Raw genomic sequence first — 19,751 nt, 5'->3', positions numbered from 1 at the left:
CTTTCCCCCCCCATTCTGGTCTCAGTTGATCTCTATCCCGAGGCATTCAATACAACAACACCATAATAAATAACTTGAAACGGAGCAGGAACATCAAAACTAATCAGTCCCTTCTACCTTCATGTTTTTACCCTTCATACCTTTTACTGGCTTCTTGTGAACTACACTTCTTCATACAATCTGTCAGCTGACTACTCACCCTCCACCTCTCCTCTCATTGAAGCCTTCCAACCCACTGAACTACTTAAATGTCAACTGGGATTTTATTTGTGTTTTTATAGAGAAGAAAAAACCCAAAACCCAAATATCCTGGTATTCCTCATCCTCTGCCACACTGACCATTTTTACAACCCACTGTTTTACAGCCGTTAGTTGATCTTTTGGGTGTGGTCTGAATTCACACGCAACAGCGCTCAGTGTGATGGCGTATCTCGGCTCAAGACCACCGGCCCTCCCCAGCTGTCCTACTTGACCTTGGTACATGGCACAACACTAAAACTGTGTGAACCCTTCATGGGCATTAATACTAGAGAGATACAAGAGATCATCAGGGTTTCCATTCATTTCCTACTAATCATTTTTCTAGGTCTTTTTCAGTAATGATCTTGCCCATATGACAAGAATAACACCATACACCAATATATTCCTGTCTGTGGATATTAGTACTTACCTATGAAATCATCTGACTCACTTTCTTATGAATTACATTATCCATTACTGCTTGAACACCAGCTCACAATTTTCCGTACCGACAAATCTAGACTGGACCTGATGACTAAATTAGCTCAGATGACTTCCTGCCGCTCAGTCCTATCAGTATATCACACTTGAGCCCCTTGACTAGTAACAGGAGTCCTGAGGTTCAACTCACCCATTGAGAGTCAGTTCATGTCAGCAGCAGAGGTAAGTGACTGAGCTGAATGAGAGCTTAGATCGACCTGAACCTCTGCACGTTCTGTCAAAACCTGGTCTGACTCATTAACTGAATATATAGGCCCGAGGCTGATTTAAAGAGTTGTTTGGGTAACACTTTACTTGAATAGGTATTCATAAGATTGACATAGAACTTGACATACTTTTTAAAGTTTGGCAATTAGGTCTGCTATGACAGTTTAAATTGTCTTTATGTCAAGTTGTCAGATCAAAAACATCTCAAACAATGTCAACTTTGCATCAAAAGTGTCATAACTTACTGAATGACACTTAACGACAGCTGTCATAAGTATTCATTGATGTTTATGACAGCTGTTATGTCATGGTTATGACAGTGTTATGTCAATCTTATGAATACCTATTCAAGTAAAGTGTTACCGTTGTTTGAAAGACATAAGTCTAACCTCTTTTATAGAGAGGTCTCCGTCTTTGCGAATACCTCATTATGCTATTTTTGTGTCTGATGACTGACAATATACTCCCATACTCCCAGGTTCGATCTTGCAAATACAGATCTATCATTAAAAACCCTGTACTCAAAGAAGTCCTTGTCATAATAATTGATGTTGACTGACTCTGGCAATTTTTTTTGTGTATTTGGTGCAAACAATAGAAGACCTTCATCCAACATCTTCTTTCCACCACGGTGACTCACCCCTCATGAATGAATTCCTCCAGAGCAGCACATTCAGACAGCAGCTGAGGACACTGGCACCGCAGAGCCACGAAGGACAGGATGGGCAACAGGTCATCTGCACCGCTGTCAGATCAAAAAGACAGAAGAGGGCGGTGAGACTGAGTAACAGAGGAAAACACGAGTAAATAAATAGAGCAAAAGGGGAAAATATAGAGTGACATTTACAGAGTCTGATGGCATGTGCTCCCCGGGGGACTCAATGGAAACTAAATCAAACGCAGCTCTAAATGGGATGCGTGTTCGGGGATGGGAGTGATAAAGCTTTTTTTCTCTCCCTGAGATCTGTAGGGAGGACAAATTGCAGCCTGGGAGTTGATGACGGTCTGATAGCATTCTCCCTGTGTGCAGACAGTGACCATTTGTTTATCAGGACTCACACGCAGGGCTAACTGCTTGCTTGCTAGTTTGCGTGAGAAGGTAGGTTTGCTGGCCCTGCACTGACCCGGCCGCATGCAACTGGATACTCTCCTTCTGCAGGTTCTGGAAGGTGTGGACAGGCTCATGTAACCGCTGAGAGTTGGACCTCACACACACACACACACACACACGGACAAACCCCCGAATTATAATCTTCTGAGTTCACTACTGTAAACACACACATCGGTCCTCTCACACGAAAACTGGCGTCTCTGCATTCCAAGGATACAATGCACTCTCCCCACATGCATAAATACTGATTCCACGAGGAGATTAGATCCCATTAAGGATTTGCAATGTGCTCTCATTTGGTGGAGGATCAAAAAGGTGAAAAAAACCCCATCAGATATTGGCAAAAAGGATAAAAAATTCTTGTGGCCAATTTAGACAAAAAAAAAGAGATATGGACGAAAGCACACAATAAGTGAGCTCCCGGTTGGCTGAAGACAAGGCACTGATGCTCCATGTATGAAAGAAGGCAGAGAGAACAATAAAGTGTGTGTGTGTGCAATTGCAAATTAGAACCTGGAATCCAAGGGCGTGGCAACAAACAGACACACACTGATATCCAAATATGCAGCGTTTAAAACCACGCCATACAAACATACAACACAGTCACTCCTGCTGAAATATATGAGCTCGTCTCTCAGCAGAACATCTTGTTTAGCTATAAATCCACCTCCAGAGTCTGAGCCCAGCCTTGATCAGAAACACTTCGTATGAGTCAGAGTGACACGCAGAAAGCCAACCTGTATTTAGATGGACTAAGAAAAGCAGTCCCACATGGCCCGGTGCTGAGCCGCACTGAGGGCCGAGGCCGACAAAATATGAACATTGGATTCGACACAGGAAACTTCACAGTCCAGATCTAACCTCTTTGAGAAGCTTAGAATTAAAGTTAGACGCTAAGTGTTCAGTTCAATTCTGCGTGAGAGTTTTATTGAATTAAAGCTGCCAGCGGTTACTGGCTCAAATGTGACATTGTTAAGAAAAAAAAAAATTAAATGGATCTGTGATGAGTTCTTAGTGCCAGAATTTGCCTTGGAGGAATAGTTGTGACTTTGAAATGCTGGTTTTAATTCATACGTTTTTTTTTATTTTTTTATTTTTATTTTGGCAAAGCTGCAAAGAATTTCACCACAGATTATATCCTGTGATGGCAGACCTGATTGCATTCTTGCTCTATAAACTATAAACAAGAGAAAATAAATGACTGATTCAGATGCCTTGTGTGGTTTGGCCATGTTTGACTGATGTATCAAAACAAACTCGACAAACTTAGATGGTGTTTCATTTCTCTAAACTATACTTTGTTTCTGCTGAACATACTGAGAGGACAAGGAAATCCTTCATCGTCACAAAAAGCTTTGAGAAGTGCCATCGTCTCTTCTACCCCGCTGTCCCTGATCACTTCACACAAACTCTCAATACAAGGAGACAGATATGGAGCAAGAGACATAGTCCCTGCCATTCTCAAAAACCATTAGGGGGTTGAACACCAGGGAAAGAGGGACGAGGACAGGAGTGGATAAAACACAAGATAAAAGATCAATGTTTCGAAAAGAAACATTATTGGATAATAAACACTTTAATTGTTGGAGAAAACGCTGATGAGTTTCATATCAACCCTTATTAAAAACAAAAACCTTAAGCCTGGCTCTCTGAACAACCCACTAAGTGCTCCTATTCTGAGACTTCAGATCCCCACCCACCTTAAAAAAAAAAAACCCTTTGGCTCTCAGTTTGTTTACTTGTGTGTCTATAAAGAGTCAGAGTTCTGCGTATACAATAATGATGCCAACTGTCAGTCTACTAACTTACAAATGAGAGTTCAGTCAGGCAGTGATGAGGTTGATCATAACGACTTAACTGCCGTCTCTCTGATGCGGTTCAGGGGATAATGTGGAGCCGCGATCAGGAGATGCACAGACAGTTTCATCTGCGTTCATTTATTTTTCAGTGTTTCACTCAAACTTTGTCAACACAGAGCAATTTAAGCTCGCAGTGGTCTGTATGAGCTCCATTATCAGCGCTTTGACCCACTGAGCCTTTGTCCGAGTCTCTGTGCATCATCATGGATTCCACAAAGCTCCGTCTCTTTTCTTCTTCTCGCCGAGCTCGTTGTCGGGACCTGGGTCTTTTCCAAACCCAGACAGGACGACCTACTTTTAGACCTGGCCAGGAAGGGGCTCTCTGTAGGGGGCAATGGGCCTAGGACAGCCCATGCTGTGTCGGGCAGAGCTGAGCACTGATGAGACCTGACAGAGCAGCTACCCAGGCAGGGAGCCCTTAAATGATGTTTGGCTACTTTCACTGGACTTTGGGATAGTCTCTTGCTCCCTGTCAGAAGCATGTAGTCAGTGGGGAGAGGGCTCCTATTTCTAAGTTTAATAAGGTCACCATTTGAGATATTTACCTTTAAAAAAAAAAAAAAAAAAGACATATACACCCACGTCTAATAGTTTTACACTGTTCTGCACATTAAGATGATCAATACTCACATGGCAGCTGTTTTGGGTGCAGTATCCACCTCATGAAGACTCCTGTAATCCTCAGCACAGGCACAGATCATACGTAATGTCCTAACTGTGACAAACCATAGCAGAAGAAACATTATTACTTACAGTACAGGTGCAGAAAGATAATACTGAGAGTATGCCTTGTAGCAGAATGCATTGCCATAATGAAAAACAACACTGGTTCCGTATGACAAGGATTAATCACTACTGTTAGAGCTAATTCAACTAATTATAAGTCAAATTTGGATTGTTACAGATGAGTTACATTTTCTTTACACAAACCAATACTACACGCCAATAGACAAAGGTCGGAGGTGCATGGAGGCTGAAAGACGAGCTGGGTATGATGGGTAACATTTTTTTCAATGTTTTACACAAGCCATCTTTGGTTCTAATAGTTATGTTTTTCTTTCAAAAGACACATCTGTGTTTCTGTTATTGAATTTTCAGCTCTGAAATACTTCTACTGCAGAAGAGATTTTGGCAAATATGACTGTGGAAGTGATCCCACTTTGAGCTCACAGTTGTGTAACATTGCCTGACAGCTTTCAACAAAACAGTTTATTAGCAGTTTGCTAACTGCGTACCTTTCAATACATTTTCTGTTTTGTTGTTTTTCTGAGGAATTGTTTTCAAGAAGAGTCAGTATCAGGTCTGTGGTAATGATGCTCTGTCCACATTTAAATTAATACTCCATCCTAAAAGTCAGCATTTGTTTCAGGGAGAATAAAACAACACTGTGTGACTTACCAATACATTCCAGCTTCTTCTGTGGACAGCTGTCTTTCACGAGAAGCTCCAGCTCCTGAACAGCAGACTCGTAGGGGTAGGAACCTTGTAGTGCGCTGGGTTCTGGGGGGAACAGTTTTGCGGGAACACCGACGTCTGCAGGTGAGACGTCCTGATACAGTTTCATACTTGTTTCAAAGGCCTGTTCTCGTTCCCTGTTGACTTTCCTGAGAAAGAAAGACAAAGAGGGAAGTTATTCCTGCTTCCAACTGGATGGAGGCATAAATAATATCTGGGAACAACTGTGTTGGAGGTAAAACTGAACTGAGAACAGTGCTCACCCTCCTCAGGCCAATAGTGGACTTAGAGATGTAAACAACAAGATGTAACCACATTTTTGAAACATTCACAATTTTCTTGAAATCTGATCAAAATCTCCCAGAAGAAAAATACTTAACACACACATGCCGTCGCCTTATCATCTTATATTTATTCAAATGTATCTGTGGCCTTCAGAAAGAAGGAAATGATGAATATGTTCTAATTTCATTTATACACGATAAGCCGATAAGATGCCAGATTTTCACAGACAATCATAAAAACAATGGATAAAAAAAAAAAGTTTTTCAATAGCACTGTCTCTGTCATTCATCATTGAGGCGGCATCATTTTCAGTACCATACATTATTTTTTTCACGCAAATCAGGATAAACTACAAGCTAAAGCACAAACATGAGCAGTGGGTGAAAATGTAACAAATAATAATAATCCATTAAAATGAAATGTCCCATCATGTCCCATCAAACCGGCCAGATTATAAATGCTATGAGAATAAGAGCTCAGTAGAGGCTTCCAGGGTGCTACACAAGTTGAATCAAATTTTAATAACAATGGGCTTTATGCACAGCTCTACTACTTCCTAAATAAACCAGCTCCTTTATTGGACCGACTGATTAATCCAGATGTGTCTGACCACTGCTGGCAGGTCAGACACACCTGGATTAATCAGTCGGTCCAATAATGTCAGACAGGAAATAAAGGAGCTGTCAACCATGGGGAAGGGAACGGAATCACCCCAAGCACCTTGTAGCTTCTAACATCAGTGTTTTATTATTAATACTAAACACTTCCCAAAACAAGATGTTTTAAACTAAACGTTTCCTTGTTGTTGTTTTTTTATTTAACTACACTCAGCGTTCTTATGATATTATGAGAAAAGGTCCATTAAGTAGAAATCAGTAAAGACTCTTCTATTAACACTGCGTTCAATGTACAATTATCAGTGCTACTGCAATGAAGCACAGAGGAGGAAGAGAAGCAGAAACTGACATACTTGGAGTAGCACTGCCACATGCTGGTCAATGCGAGACCTCCACTCACTTTGGGTTTCCAGGATATGATCCCATGATATTTGCTCTCACTGCAGTTTAACAATAAACCCTGACGATACCAAACTTGTGCACCCTGTGACCTCGGATCTACTGACTGAATACCATGAACATGATGGTGCTGGAGTGAAATGTTGAGTAAATCAATCAATAAATGATCAATTATTTGATTTGGTCTGTGCTTTATTGCCAATTGGATACTTTATTTCCACAAACTTTTCCCAAAGAGTACCGCTAAGTTTTAATTGGTTTCAAATTCTGGAGCAGTGAACTAACATCACACCCTCTGAGCTCAGAGTTTCACTTTTTGAACGAGTACTTAACAAGCAAATGGCTTTGGTTGTGAAGTGTGAAAACCAAATGTCCTAGACAGTGAAGGCTTCTTTAATAGACCACCAATAAAGAGTCTGCAGTGATTTGACTGGTAGTTGGTGTGTAGGCTGAGACTAGGCAAAAACAACAGTGCCAAAGAGTGTCATTATAAGTACTGAGTGCAACTCAAGGTCAAATTAAATTATTTTAGCAGATTGCAACATAACAAAATGTGCAAAAGGTGATTCCCTGTACAGGTATATGTGTAAAAAGCTCTCACAGTTACTATGACCAGAGGTTATATAACTGCCCCCTGTGAAACTCTCAGTTTCACTGATTTACTAAAGCAGTAAGAAACGTAACCAATGTAAGACAGCAGTAGGCATAAAGACAGGTTGAAGCCACAGGGGCTTAGGCTGCACTACCTGTAAAGAGCCACCAGGGCGCTCCATAGCGGCGTGAAGAAGGACTCCTCTATGCTGGCCAGGCACAGGTCTCTGGAGCTGGCTGTGTTGAGACACTCGAAGGACAGCAAACACAGAGACAGGAGCTGATCTGAAATAATAAAAACAGCAACATTGACTACTGATGTAAATTTATCTTTAACTTTCAACAGGAAACTGCTGATGACAATCAATATGTGACAGTTTCTCTGCATCCTGACACACACATCCTTCCTCTAGGGTCACGCTCACCAATTGCAATGTGAATGTCTTTGACTGTGGCCTTCAGATGTTCTTTCATCGCCCTCATCTCCAGCTCTTGTATCTGGTCCTCACTCAGCGTAGATGTATCACAGGTCAGCTCTGAGTCTGAGCTGGCGTCGCCTGTGCTGCCCTGGGGTGGGGCCAGGTCCAGCTGGGACAGAAACTGCTCCAGATCTTCAAACGAGTTCTCTCGGTCCACCGTCAGCTGTGTGTCAGGCTCCTCCCCTTCCTCCTCGGCGTCGTCGGCGTGGAGGTCATGAGAGCGCGAAGGGGAGAGCGACAAGCTGGTGCTGAAGCTCTGGCCACCGATGCCACTACTCATAGTGCTGGTCGACTTCCTCTCTGTGTGACACACAATTATCCACAATTTAACCATGAATGAGTGATTTACTGATGGACCATTTAGCCAATACTTAGTGTCCTGATTTCTTATTCATCTATACAAGAAAAATCTAATCTAATAAAATAGATATCTGTAAAATGTTTTGCACACCGATTCCTGAAAGCCAACACTGAAACACAGTAGCCTGGTTTATTGGACTTACTTGAGGACCATTTCCAGCTATATTTTTCAGACAGAACCTTTACATACAAGTAAGTCAGTAAGTGAATGAAACTGACAGCCACCAACGGCCAAAGACCGGAGCTTTTTCTTATAATAAAACATGCTATAAATAAAAAAAAGGTAATGAATCTTTTCAGCATCGGCCTCTGCAGCACTAGGGACGTCTCCATTAACCTGTTAAATGCACAATTTGAAACAACAAACAAAGAAATGGAAAAAAAAACCTGAATTTCTAAAAAATGTGCACACACTCAGAAGAGGTGGTTTTTCAGAGTTGACAACAAAGCAATTTTTTGGCAAAATTGATATTGAAAGACTGAAAAATCTGTTTAATTGAACAACACTGGGCAAGTAAAAGATGCTCTGGTTGCCTCTGTAAGCAGCAGCAGGCTCTGGGCCCGGCCTACCTGGATGGAGCAGGTTGTGAGAGCTGCGAGAAGGTCTCAGCAGCAGGGGAGGAGTCTGGGGGAGGCCTTTGCTGACGAGGGGGTAGAGGCGGTTGTAGACCCGGTACTGGTGTTTCCTCAGCAGCTTCACCACAGGGTGGTCAGACCGGCTGAGGACAAATGGTAGTCAAACGTTACATATAGCACCAGCACTATACAAGTTTAAATCAGATGCACAGCAAGAGATAATTAGCCACCTCAGCAACTACAGTCTGATATTCCTTTATTTATTTATTTATTTATTTATTTATTTATTTATTTATTTATTTATTTATTTATTTATTTATTTATTTATATCTTCAATTTATAAAAGTACAATCAAAGATAACAGTTCAAAAACCAGAAGGACCATCCAAACACTGAACGGAACAGAATGCCTTCACTGTCAGTGTATGTCAACACCAACTCCTGCAGAGAACATAAACAAGTACATATCTTCTAAAAAAACAACAACATCCTCACACACACATCAACACACACGCCATAAATGAAGTGTAAAAAGAGATAAAATATTCATCAATACTAAGAGAAACAATGAAGAATATTGGAGGTGCGAATTGGCTTTAAAAAATGACTATTTATGACAGAAGTCACTGTTACATAACGATTTAAATGTGTTGAAACTGTCTCAGGTCATACTAACTGGAGCTGACTCTGATAACAAAAAGGAAACACAAACACAAAAACCAACAAAAAAAAAGTCATATATTGACAGCAAGTCTGATGCTCCACCACCAAGCTAGAACCAACCTTTTGAGCACAAAAAAATCTATTTGTGTGTGGTTGATGTCAAAAAACAGTGTCACTAATTTTAACTTGCAAATAGGAACACTGCAGAATGTGTATATTATATAGACATACCGTATAGACACACACATAAGTGTGTGTGGTAATCGTGAGTGCCGGTAACTGACTAAAATGCAGGTGGAGGCGAGGTGAACACAAGAGAAATGTTTGGGAAGTTCTCCACTGATCTGATTACACAGGAAGGCTACCAGGGGCCTGTTGTTCGAAACCTAGATAAGGGATTAAGCCGGGATATGTTGGTTATCCTGGCTGAATTTAGCCTCAACTCGGTTGTTCGAAAGCTGGATACCTTTATCCTGGTCAAGTTACTATGGTGATTTATTCTCTGCAGCTAGCCTGCTCCAGACCAGGCTAACAGCCAGGCTAAGTTGATTCTGTTGTCTTTATCTGTGAAGTCAGCAGCCACTCTGATCAGAAATCAATGTTTTATACAGTTATTCCATGTTCTTATGTACCCTACATATTGGCCTGATTTCTAAACAAACTAAATACATTTACAATAATCAAATAACATGAAACATTTACAATATTTATTAGGTTTTTTTTCTTTTCTTTTTTTCATAATTAGGGCTATTCATTTGCTTCTCACACTGAATCATTGCATCTGCCAGCGCTGCCTGCTTCTTCAAATGCAGGGCATAAAGATGTCTGACGGTTTGTGAAATCTGTAGCACAGAATTGTGCACACTGTTCTTGAGACAATACAAACTATTTTCGATATCTGTGACCCATCTATGATATTTTCTATGACCACTAGTAAAAAAAAAAAAAAAAAGCAAAATTAGCAATAGATTTATTTTTATTATTATAAAATATGTTACAAAATACAGTATATTGGCCAAATATTGGTTGAGGGAAGAAAACAAGAATACAATTGTTTGAGCAGGCACCTTCCAAATAATTTATACACCTCATTTGAACATTGTTATCGGCAATTTATTGAAGCATCAGACTGCATAATGTTCTTATATTTAATAAATTTTCATCTGTTGCACTTTTGGCCACTTCTATTTGTGCTGTAAGAACTTGCAATGTATCAACTTCCACTGCTCATCATTAAGGCAAAGTGCACAGCTGTTAATTTGTGAAAGGAACTTAAATTGTGATTATAATTTTGGATTAGGCTACTTCCACATTCAATCAGTCCGCAGTTGTCCGCTGCACTCTCTCTGAGCTTTACAACAGCAGCAGTGCTTTTTTTTTTTCTCTCTAAGAGGTGTGTCACCTTACGTCAAGATCCGCTGTTGATTGGAGGAAAGTGGCCACACCTGTCCTCACATCAGTGAATCTGTGATCAATCTCTGTGGTCTACTGACGAGAGAATTAGTTACACCTGGCTTGACAAAGCCACCCCTCCTCAGCCTGGCTCGGCGTTCCAACAACCAATTAAGCCAGGATGGACTTATGAGACTTTGTCCAACCTGGCTTTTCCACTTATCCTGGATATCTTTATTCTACTTTCGAACAACGGGCCCCAGGTCAAAAGCTCTGGTCAAATCCTGATTTAACTGTGATGTCATCTTGTCATCTGACAAACACATGAAACACACCAAACACAGAAAAACCTCCTACCTGAGCAGGTAAGAGACCAGACGTGACACTAATGTGACATCTTCAGGATTCTCCTTCATGCTGGCTTTCCACAGTTTGGGCCAATCCTGAAGAGGCATCAACATGTGTAAATGACCTGCAGGTAACCATATCTAGAATTTCATAACCATGTCATCTTTAGGAGCTCTGGTGGGTGAGTGGTTAGAGAGCACCTCCCATATGGGCTCTGGCCCTTGTGCAGGGGATTGTCAGTTTGATTCCCAACCTGGAATATTGTGTACTGTTGCCCCATTCTTTGTGTCCTTACATTGACTTATTTATTTTAATGTGTATTTTAATGTTATTTATTGTAATTGTATGTATGTATGTAAAAAAAAAAATCTATTTCTAGGATTGAGAGTTTTTAGAATTTCATGAAATTAAATCGTGAATTATCCAGGTTTTCTAAACAGACCAAATAAACTACAGTTCAAGGCATCAGCTCAGAGTCTGCTGACTCCCTCCACCTTTTTATATCAATCTATACTGATACCCATAATGATCATTTTTCCATTATAATACAACAACAAATTCTAAAATTGTTGTCATTATAGGGCATTGAGTATAGACTGATGAGTGAAAACCCTGCAACATGACAAAATGTGTGTTAAAAAAGAGTCTGAAGACTTCCTGATTCCACCATGTCATTCCCATTGTTTTGATAACATGAACTAAAAACTTACATGGTCTTGCTCATATTCCAGTACATTGGTATAAAGCATACGCTGTTCCTGCTCCTCTGTAGTCATTGCCCCAGATGCTGCAAATCTCCTGTAGTGAAAAACACAGGAAACATACTGACACATTTCCATACTTGGATCACCCCCAAGAGTCCATGACAACAGTCCTTACAGTCTTTTTTTTAACTTAATATCCTTACACAGACTTGTCTGGGCTATTATTATTATTACAAACTATACAAACTTGCAGAAGTGAATACTAATGTACAGAACATGCACTCAGCCTTTAATATTTCATGTCCCAACACCATTTCTAGACATTTCATTTCTATATTTATTGAATTGGGACAGTGCACATTCATCAACACTGATCAGTTTAAATGTGCCGGACTTAGCACAACTGCTAAATGAGTTTAAAGGTGAAACAGCAAGCAGTAAATTGTTCTCAAAACTCTGTGACCCTAAATTATTTCCAAAATGGACTAACCCCTTTCCAAGAATTTAATGACTGCTTTACCTTCAGATAACTTAACAAATAGATAACACCACTGACTCCATATGCATCCTGTCAAATGCACTTTGGAACACGAGTGGGTGAAAATATCACTTCAAAGATTAGGACACGCTGAGAACTAACCCGAGATAACAACCAGAAACTCTACATCATTACAGGAAAAAGAAGCTGGTGCTACGATACTTTTCGTTTTTAGTGTGTTTGTACCTGTTAGCTTCCTCCTGGAGCCTTAGCCTTCTCTCCTCCATCTTCCGTTGCAGCTAATATTACAACAAACATTAAGGAAACCTCCAAACATCATAGTCATCACATGAAACAGGAAGTGGCAGTGCCTTTGACTTCAAATTAAAAAAAAAAAACAGAAAACAAATATGATTGAGTGAGCTTGAGCCTTCAACTGAGTTCACAGAAGTGCACACAGATATCAACAGAAGGAAAATGTGTTGCTTCAAGGAACCGCTCAGCATCAATGTGAAATAGGGCATGGGTGGAAATGTAATGCCAAGTCACCTCAAAGACAATATTTTATTTAATCAACACAAATATCTTATGTGTAATGGTCTGGCAAATATACAGCAAAGATGCACAACAGTGAAAACAGGACACAAGGATACAGCGTCCTGTCTGGCCTTGGCGATGATGAGGTTCTCCATCATCTGCCGCTGGAGAGAGAGCTTCTGTATTGAAAAAGAATCACAAGCCTCCATGGGATGTCAGGCAATCACATAACACCAGGGCAAAAGAAAAACTACATAAAGTTATATAGAGATATTAAAAGTTTGTCTAATCTATAGGTTGCACTGAATGATCATAACTTGTTGGATCCAGTTTTCTTATTTTGGACCTGCAACATGAAACAACTGAAGCAGAATAAAACTTTCTTCACTTTTATTCTAAGGACACTTTAAATCTTTAATGATATCACTATTTACTTCCAGACATTCTTGTTTTAGCCTGTTATATTTTAATTATTGTTACTATTTTTATTTTTTCTTAATGATTAGTGTTGTTTTATTTCTTGGGACTTTTTCAACTTTATTGTGTTTCTTGTTTCCTGACAACTTTTATGCACAAGCTCAACATCGTTGCCTCTTGTGTCCAGGACCTATTATTAACCTATCCTTTGCACAGAGCTATACTGTAAACCAGTCCCAACCTCAGTGTTTTCCCAAGTTAAAATAAACAAATGAATTAATGGATCAATAAGCGAACAGACAAAAATGCATTCCTAACTTATGGCTGATTTTTAGATAGTTCAGGAGGAAACAAAAAGTCAGATGTCAACAATTACAACCAACTATGTCCCATCCAGACTCTATAATGTCTAAACAAAGTGAAAAAAATATTCTCCATCTTAAACCCCTGAAGTGGACCCTCAACTATGTTACAGCCTGCACAGGTCAAAAGTCAGCACTGACAACACACTACAGACTGTGTGGTGTGTGTGATCTGCCACAATAAATGTCCAGAGAGCATAAACATCACTTTGTCTACAGTGAACAGCAACACCTCACTAATGATGCTGTTTCTGTTTGTGTCGCTCCTTCAGTGTTACAGTGTGTTACTTAGCTCTGGCCGCACCGTGACTTTACCTTCAGAAACGCCTTTAGCTTTCTCCAGTAAGCTCGGAGCTCCACTTGACGCCGAAACATTTTCCGTATCTGGACGATAAGTTAACATGATTTTTGAGAAAATCTCCATCGCGACACAGGTAGGTGGCATGTCGCGAAAAATAAATTAGCTTAATAACGACGGGAATTAAGAAAATGTGTCAATAAACTGCAGGTTAAATGCTGTGTAAAAGCGCTTACCATGGTGTTACTGTGTGGAGAAAGTGTCCTTTATTCTCTGAGACACCGACACGACGAGCGGAGAAAGTTGTGCGTTTTCAGAGGTGAAGTTATCTACGTTTAAATATCCATGCGGCTCAGACACACGGCTCACTACGGCTCACTCCCCCTTCACCCAGGTATTCACTCATCAGCTGCTCACACACGTCAAGCTGACGTAGGCTACGTGGCCGGAAGTACTACAGGTCATTCAAAGTAAAACCATGGATACAGTACATCCATGAGTAAAACCCGCACAACAATTCCGTTTTTATTATGAATGGTATTTTTAGGCGATTGATTTATTCTCAAATAAACCGATGTGTCTTCCTAACTGCAAGAATCCTTTTGCATAATATTGGCCTCAGCTGTTTTTGTTTTTGAAAAATTGCACACTGTTCAGTCCGTACATCAAATTTAAGGTAGTTGTGTTGACTGCTTTCTTGTTATCTAATGTGTCTGGACAATCAAGTTGTTTTGAAGTAGCAGAGGTTGCTGTGAACATTATCTTGTGTCTGATCACTAAACTGTATGAAATACAGAGTAACCATGTACGCTGAACCCATTAAAAACTTTTGGTCCCCCATTAACTCACTCATTTAAAATTAAAAGTCTCATTAAAATCATTAGATTAGATCATTAGATAGATGTCCACACAGAGGAGAGGTCCACCAATAGAAAAACCAAAATAATAAAGATTGTTTGAAAAAGCAGGATAGTGGATTAATCAGCTGATACCAGAATAGTTCTGTTGTGCATCTTGTTACACTGTTAAATGTCACTCTCACTAACAGAGTCCTGAGTTAGGAGGATCCTAAAGTGTGGCTGGATGATAATGGGTGAGGGTAAAGTACACCCCGGGCCCGGACAAACCCACACAGACACTAGCTGAACCCAGAAGCTTTGTGCTGTGAGGAAAACACAAACACTGTACCACCGTGCTTTTATGTTTGTTTGTTTTCTTGCTTGTTTGTTTGTTTGTTTTTCATATTGTAACAATGTTGGGTAGCTTTATTTTTTTGTTTTGTTTTGTTTGTTTGTTTGTTTGTTTGTTTTTTGTTTTTTTTCTCTGCTATTTAAAAATGTATCTACTACAATATATTTAAATACTGGTAACCTTATTGGTTCGTTTTTTTTTTTTGTTTTGTTTGTTTTTTTCCTCTGGTTTAGTTTAGTTTGTTCATTAGCTTGTTTGTTTGTTAGTTGTTGTTTTATGTTTGTGTTTTATGTTTTATATGGTAAAAATGCTGGGTAGCTTAATTTGGTATGTAGGACAGGCATTAATATAAGCATCATGCTTCTGCCTGTGCCTTTTCAGTCACTATTTTGTCGAAAATGTTTTGTGTCGATAAGGTTATTGTGTGATGCGACTGAATAAATAATTTCAATCAATCAATCAACCGTGTAAACAGTGCTTTCAAAAGTACTGTCTTCACGACACGGTACAATGTAACACATTTCAATCAACACAAGCCAGATCCTCCAGAATGAGCTTCAACACAAAGGGAACATGAGCACTGTCATGGCGGAGGATTTATTGAAGCACTGTTTAATTAGCTAGGTTTTCCTAATACACTACCACACACACACACACACTTACCAAAGATGTCTTCTGATAGGCCTGACCAGGTGTGAGTCTTGCCAGACGAGCTTCATAATTGGCTTTCAACTTCTGGTTCAAACGCGACGCTTGTTCAATGGGTGTTAGCTCCCTAGAGCCCAAGCACACACAAACATGACAAAATTAAAAATACAAACAAATAACATGTGGCTTAGAGGTGTGCTCTCCATACATCTGTCATCATAACAGGCTCAACTGCTTTTACTTGTTTTTAGAGACCACTGAATATATTAATAAGCATGGATACTAGTATTACTTTTTTATTTTCAAAAGTAACATAAAACACCAATGAGAAGGAGCAAGACTACCTTTAAATGAACTCATCTTCAGTGTAGATACAGAAACAGTGAAGGGTGTAAGAGTGTGTTTGTTGTTTTGATGTGGTAGAATCCAGAAGTGTCTGGTTCTTGGAAACTTGTTATCATTGCTGTGTGTGTTGTTCACTTCAGGGTGATATCAGGAATTGACCAGACCAACATTTAGTCGTACTTTTTGCTGGCGTCCTGTGACTCCACTGTTTGCAGTCTCTTGAAGACTTCAGGGGGCAGAAAGGGGGAGAGCTCCCCGTCGCCCTCTGACAACACCCTGCGGTGACCTGTCTTTGTGGGGCTGGTGGCTTTACGTCCTGTATCAGCAGGAGCCGCAGATAGGACAGTGACTGACAGCAGAGGTGAAACAGGAGAAGAAAAAAAAATCATGTGGCTGCACATTGGCTAGATTGGTTTTGTGAGCCCGGGGGCAGACTCCAGGTCAGCACAGTTTGAACATTCATGTTGATCAGATATAGTCACCGGTGTTTGCAGCAGTGGTCACTGGTAGGGCGTTAGTCTGAGGCTCTTCTGATTGGGCTGGTGAACAGGAAGAGGAAGGAGAGGCAGCCACAGAGAGGTCAGGACGCTCAGTTCTCTTCTCTATAAATGACTTGGCTCGCTCCAGACACTGCTCAGCCAGCCTCAACATCCGCTCCACCTCCACCGCCACCATCTCCCTGTCCTCTGAGGGTGGGACACAAAGATAGACAGGACAGAAAAGGTTATGAGAAATGATTTTTTCCTGAATGATTCATCTAATGCCGGTATATTATATAAGGGTCATGGGATTTAAGATTTGAGGCAGCTTCATGCGAACAGTCAGGTACTCTATTCAGGCTGATTAGTTTAAATCTGGTTAGAATGATTAACTCCACTGGCAAGACATTCCACTGTCTTGACGCATGCTCAAATCTCTTATTCTTTTATTTATTTCTCTTACTCTTTAAAACAGTAAAAACACAACGATTTGAGAGTTTGCAGAGTATAACATTTGTTCAAAATTAAATAAAAGTCTCAAACATAGACGCAAGTCGGGTCAGTTTGGCAGCAGTTCGGCTATTTGAGAATTTACAGTACATAAATGTCTTTCTATTTCTATTTCTTCTCCTTGTTTTTCTAATAATACACTGTTTTCCTGCTGTCTTAGGTCAGTAACATTGAGTAAAGGTGTGTTGCATTAAATATTTCTCATTTAACCAGCATTCTGATCATAAAGTGGGCAAAAAACATGGCTGCCAAAGTGCCAAGGGTAGGTCCAGTCATTAGATACATGATTGGGAAAAAGGTTTACAAGAGTATTTCAAGCCCAGCCCATAGAGGGCACCAAGAAAAACCTGGTAACTGAAAACCAGGTGGACTGTATGTGCACTGGAGACAGGTGTTAACCAAAATGTCAGGTCCACAGCTCAACACTGACCATTAGACATGAACACATGATGTTCGAGAATCTCTGAATTTCGCTATGTTACTGGTGTTTAAATTTAGTTGATAGGACTTTGTTTTGGTGAGCAAAGCCAGAAACCTCGGGACTCCACATGATCGCAATAAAGGCATAAGTAAGTTTAACTGTGAGCCAGGAATAAAGGCTCATTTCTCCACTGATGCTCTTCTAGTGTATAACCCAATAACGGTTCAACTTAAGGCTCTCAATAGTGGTATGTTCACTTTTTTGATCAAATCCTAAGTATTGCACAGTCAACAATCTGGCCTCTGTGAGGTGTTTAAGGGCCTTCTTTGTCCTAAACTATGTGTTTTCTCCCCATTTGCCAGTTATACAGTAACATGTTGCAAGCAGTTGTTTAACTTACTGCCACTTTTTTTTCACCTGAGGTAAGGAGGGAGGAGAAGTGAAACACTGTATGGGTGATCTAGTGGTAAATGTCAAACATACCTCAAAAAACAATTCCTTTGACCAACAAATTAAAGTTGAATGTCATATGAATGAATTTGTTAAACTTTGTTTCCTCCAGAAATATTAAAGAGAAATCTTCAGTTTAAATCGTTCTAGTTGTTTCAAAATGCAGCTGCCAGACTCTGACAAATATCCTGTCCATTACACCACAGAGTGCTGAATTGATTTTAAATATGTTTAATCACCTGTAAAGTGTATGGCTGGTTCACTCTTATATTTATATCTATATTTATATTGGTGGGATCACTGAGGTAAATGGAGCAGCACCTTCTTGCACTTTATTCAGTTGTTGTCACTCCCTCCCTCTCCAATCAACTTCCTCTAATCATTAAAGATGCTGACGGCTGAGTTTTAAGAAGCTGCTAAAAGCTGACTTGTTTCTCTATGTGATGTGTTATTGCCCCCTGTGGAGCATGTTTTTTTTTTTTAATCATTTTCCTTTTATAATTTTTGAATATTATCCCCTGTTTTTTATAGGTTTTTACTGTACAGCACCTTATAAAATGTTTTACTTAAATAAATGTCCAGATGGGGAGTTTTATTTTTTCAACTCTCTACAGTTCAACACACGTTCAACTCTGTACATTATGCCGAACTGACTGAACAAGAAAGAGAGAAAGCAATCATCAGGTCAGACATCTCATTGTAAAGCAACTGTGTCTTTTACATAACTCACACTTGACATGACTCAGACCTACTTTGAGACCCAGCTTCCTCCAAAAGTGCGTGTGATATGTAGTTGATCGTCCGGAGGTATTCACAATATGCTTCCTGCACAGAGACCACAAACACACAAACAGTAAACAATGCAAGATGCTGCTCACACATAGATACAGTAGTTACTGCATCAGTCAAACTGGAACAGGAAAAGTGGGTATGATATTCATTAGTCATAGTCAGGATAGTTATTCCTTCACTGTATGTGGTGGTTAAGAATTCACAATATTTCCACCACAACTACTCTCAATACTATTTCACTAATCAATAAATACAGTTTATTTTATTTTAACAAACTCTTTATTTTGTATACAGGAATCTCTTTTTTGCATTTTCACAATAATAATATAGTTTTTATATATCTGATAAACACCATTTTACAACAAAGGATAAGAAGACACAGGCACCTGCAAACTGGAAGATAACAACAGCATCAACTTTATAGCATGTTGTCTTCGTTGGCCTACTGAATTCATCGTTGCCTGCATATCATCACAGTACATAGTAACTTCTGTTTTTTTTTCATCTACAGTGCACTGAGCTATAAAAAGGATAAAGTCTTTAAGCATATCACCTTCCACTAGGGGCCAATGAGAGGACAGCAGTTATCTGCCAGAGTCAGAGTAGTTTCAGCTGTGTAAAACAAATGTGATATACAGTGCTAATGATACGTTTGGTAAGTTACAGCTTTTATGTTGATGTCTACCGGAATTTAACCTACTTTTTCTTTAATATTACCAGTTGTCTTGTATTCACATTGTGAATTAACGTCATTACAAAAGTCTACAGTAAAAGTATAAAGTTTATTCTCAACTTTGACGTAATGGGAGAGTTAAATATGAATACGAATTCAACAACAAGCTAATAACTTCCGTTTAAAATTATCATATTAATGTCATAAACTAAACTAGACTAGAAGTGGGTAGGCCTACCCTGTGGAAATGATGAAGTTAATGGTGCATATATTGATAACGAGATAAATGTACAGAATAAACATCACAGTTTCCTCCACTGCGGTCAAGTGAGCCGTCGTTCTTCCTCGCGGAGTCAAGCCAGC

General features: G+C 39.7%; 2 protein-coding genes across 7 annotated transcripts in view; one reads left to right on the top strand and one right to left on the bottom strand.

The window, feature by feature from the left end:
- The window catches only part of vps9d1 (VPS9 domain containing 1), a gene marked incomplete at its 5' end in the record, with an annotated part of 47,292 nt that overhangs the window by 18,786 nt on the left and 8,755 nt on the right, over nt 1-19,751 (bottom strand). For 2 of the 6 annotated variants that reach the window (XM_083974545.1, XM_083974544.1), the window contains 15 exons: nt 1,589-1,693; nt 4,549-4,633; nt 5,317-5,522; nt 7,421-7,550; nt 7,691-8,044; nt 8,675-8,823; nt 11,093-11,178; nt 11,794-11,881; nt 12,512-12,564; nt 12,919-12,981; nt 13,897-13,965; nt 15,734-15,845; nt 16,244-16,412; nt 16,546-16,749; nt 18,676-18,748. In XM_083974545.1, coding sequence (XP_083830671.1) covers nt 1,589-1,693; nt 4,549-4,633; nt 5,317-5,522; nt 7,421-7,550; nt 7,691-8,044; nt 8,675-8,823; nt 11,093-11,178; nt 11,794-11,881; nt 12,512-12,564; nt 12,919-12,981; nt 13,897-13,965; nt 15,734-15,845; nt 16,244-16,412; nt 16,546-16,749; nt 18,676-18,748 — 1,946 coding nt within the window. The remainder of the gene's footprint in view (nt 1-1,588; nt 1,694-4,548; nt 4,634-5,316; nt 5,523-7,420; nt 7,551-7,690; nt 8,045-8,674; nt 8,824-11,092; nt 11,179-11,793; nt 11,882-12,511; nt 12,565-12,918; nt 12,982-13,896; nt 13,966-15,733; nt 15,846-16,243; nt 16,413-16,545; nt 16,750-18,675; nt 18,749-19,751) is intronic. The other 4 variants (XM_083974546.1, XM_083974547.1, XM_083974548.1 and 1 more) reach the window with 4 other exon arrangements.
- znf276 (zinc finger protein 276) overlaps nt 16,737-19,751 on the top strand; it is a 20,988-nt gene continuing 17,973 nt past the window's right edge. Inside the window, exon 1 of the mRNA XM_083974552.1 lies at nt 16,737-16,786. The gene's annotated coding sequence lies outside the window, so the exon portion shown is untranslated. The remainder of the gene's footprint in view (nt 16,787-19,751) is intronic.

The sequence above is a fragment of the Trachurus trachurus genome (genome assembly GCF_905171665.1).
Source record: "Trachurus trachurus genome assembly, chromosome: 6".
NCBI lineage: Eukaryota > Metazoa > Chordata > Actinopteri > Carangiformes > Carangidae > Trachurus > Trachurus trachurus.
Note: the sequence above shows the minus strand (reverse complement) of the source record. Positions and strands in the feature narration are given on the sequence as shown.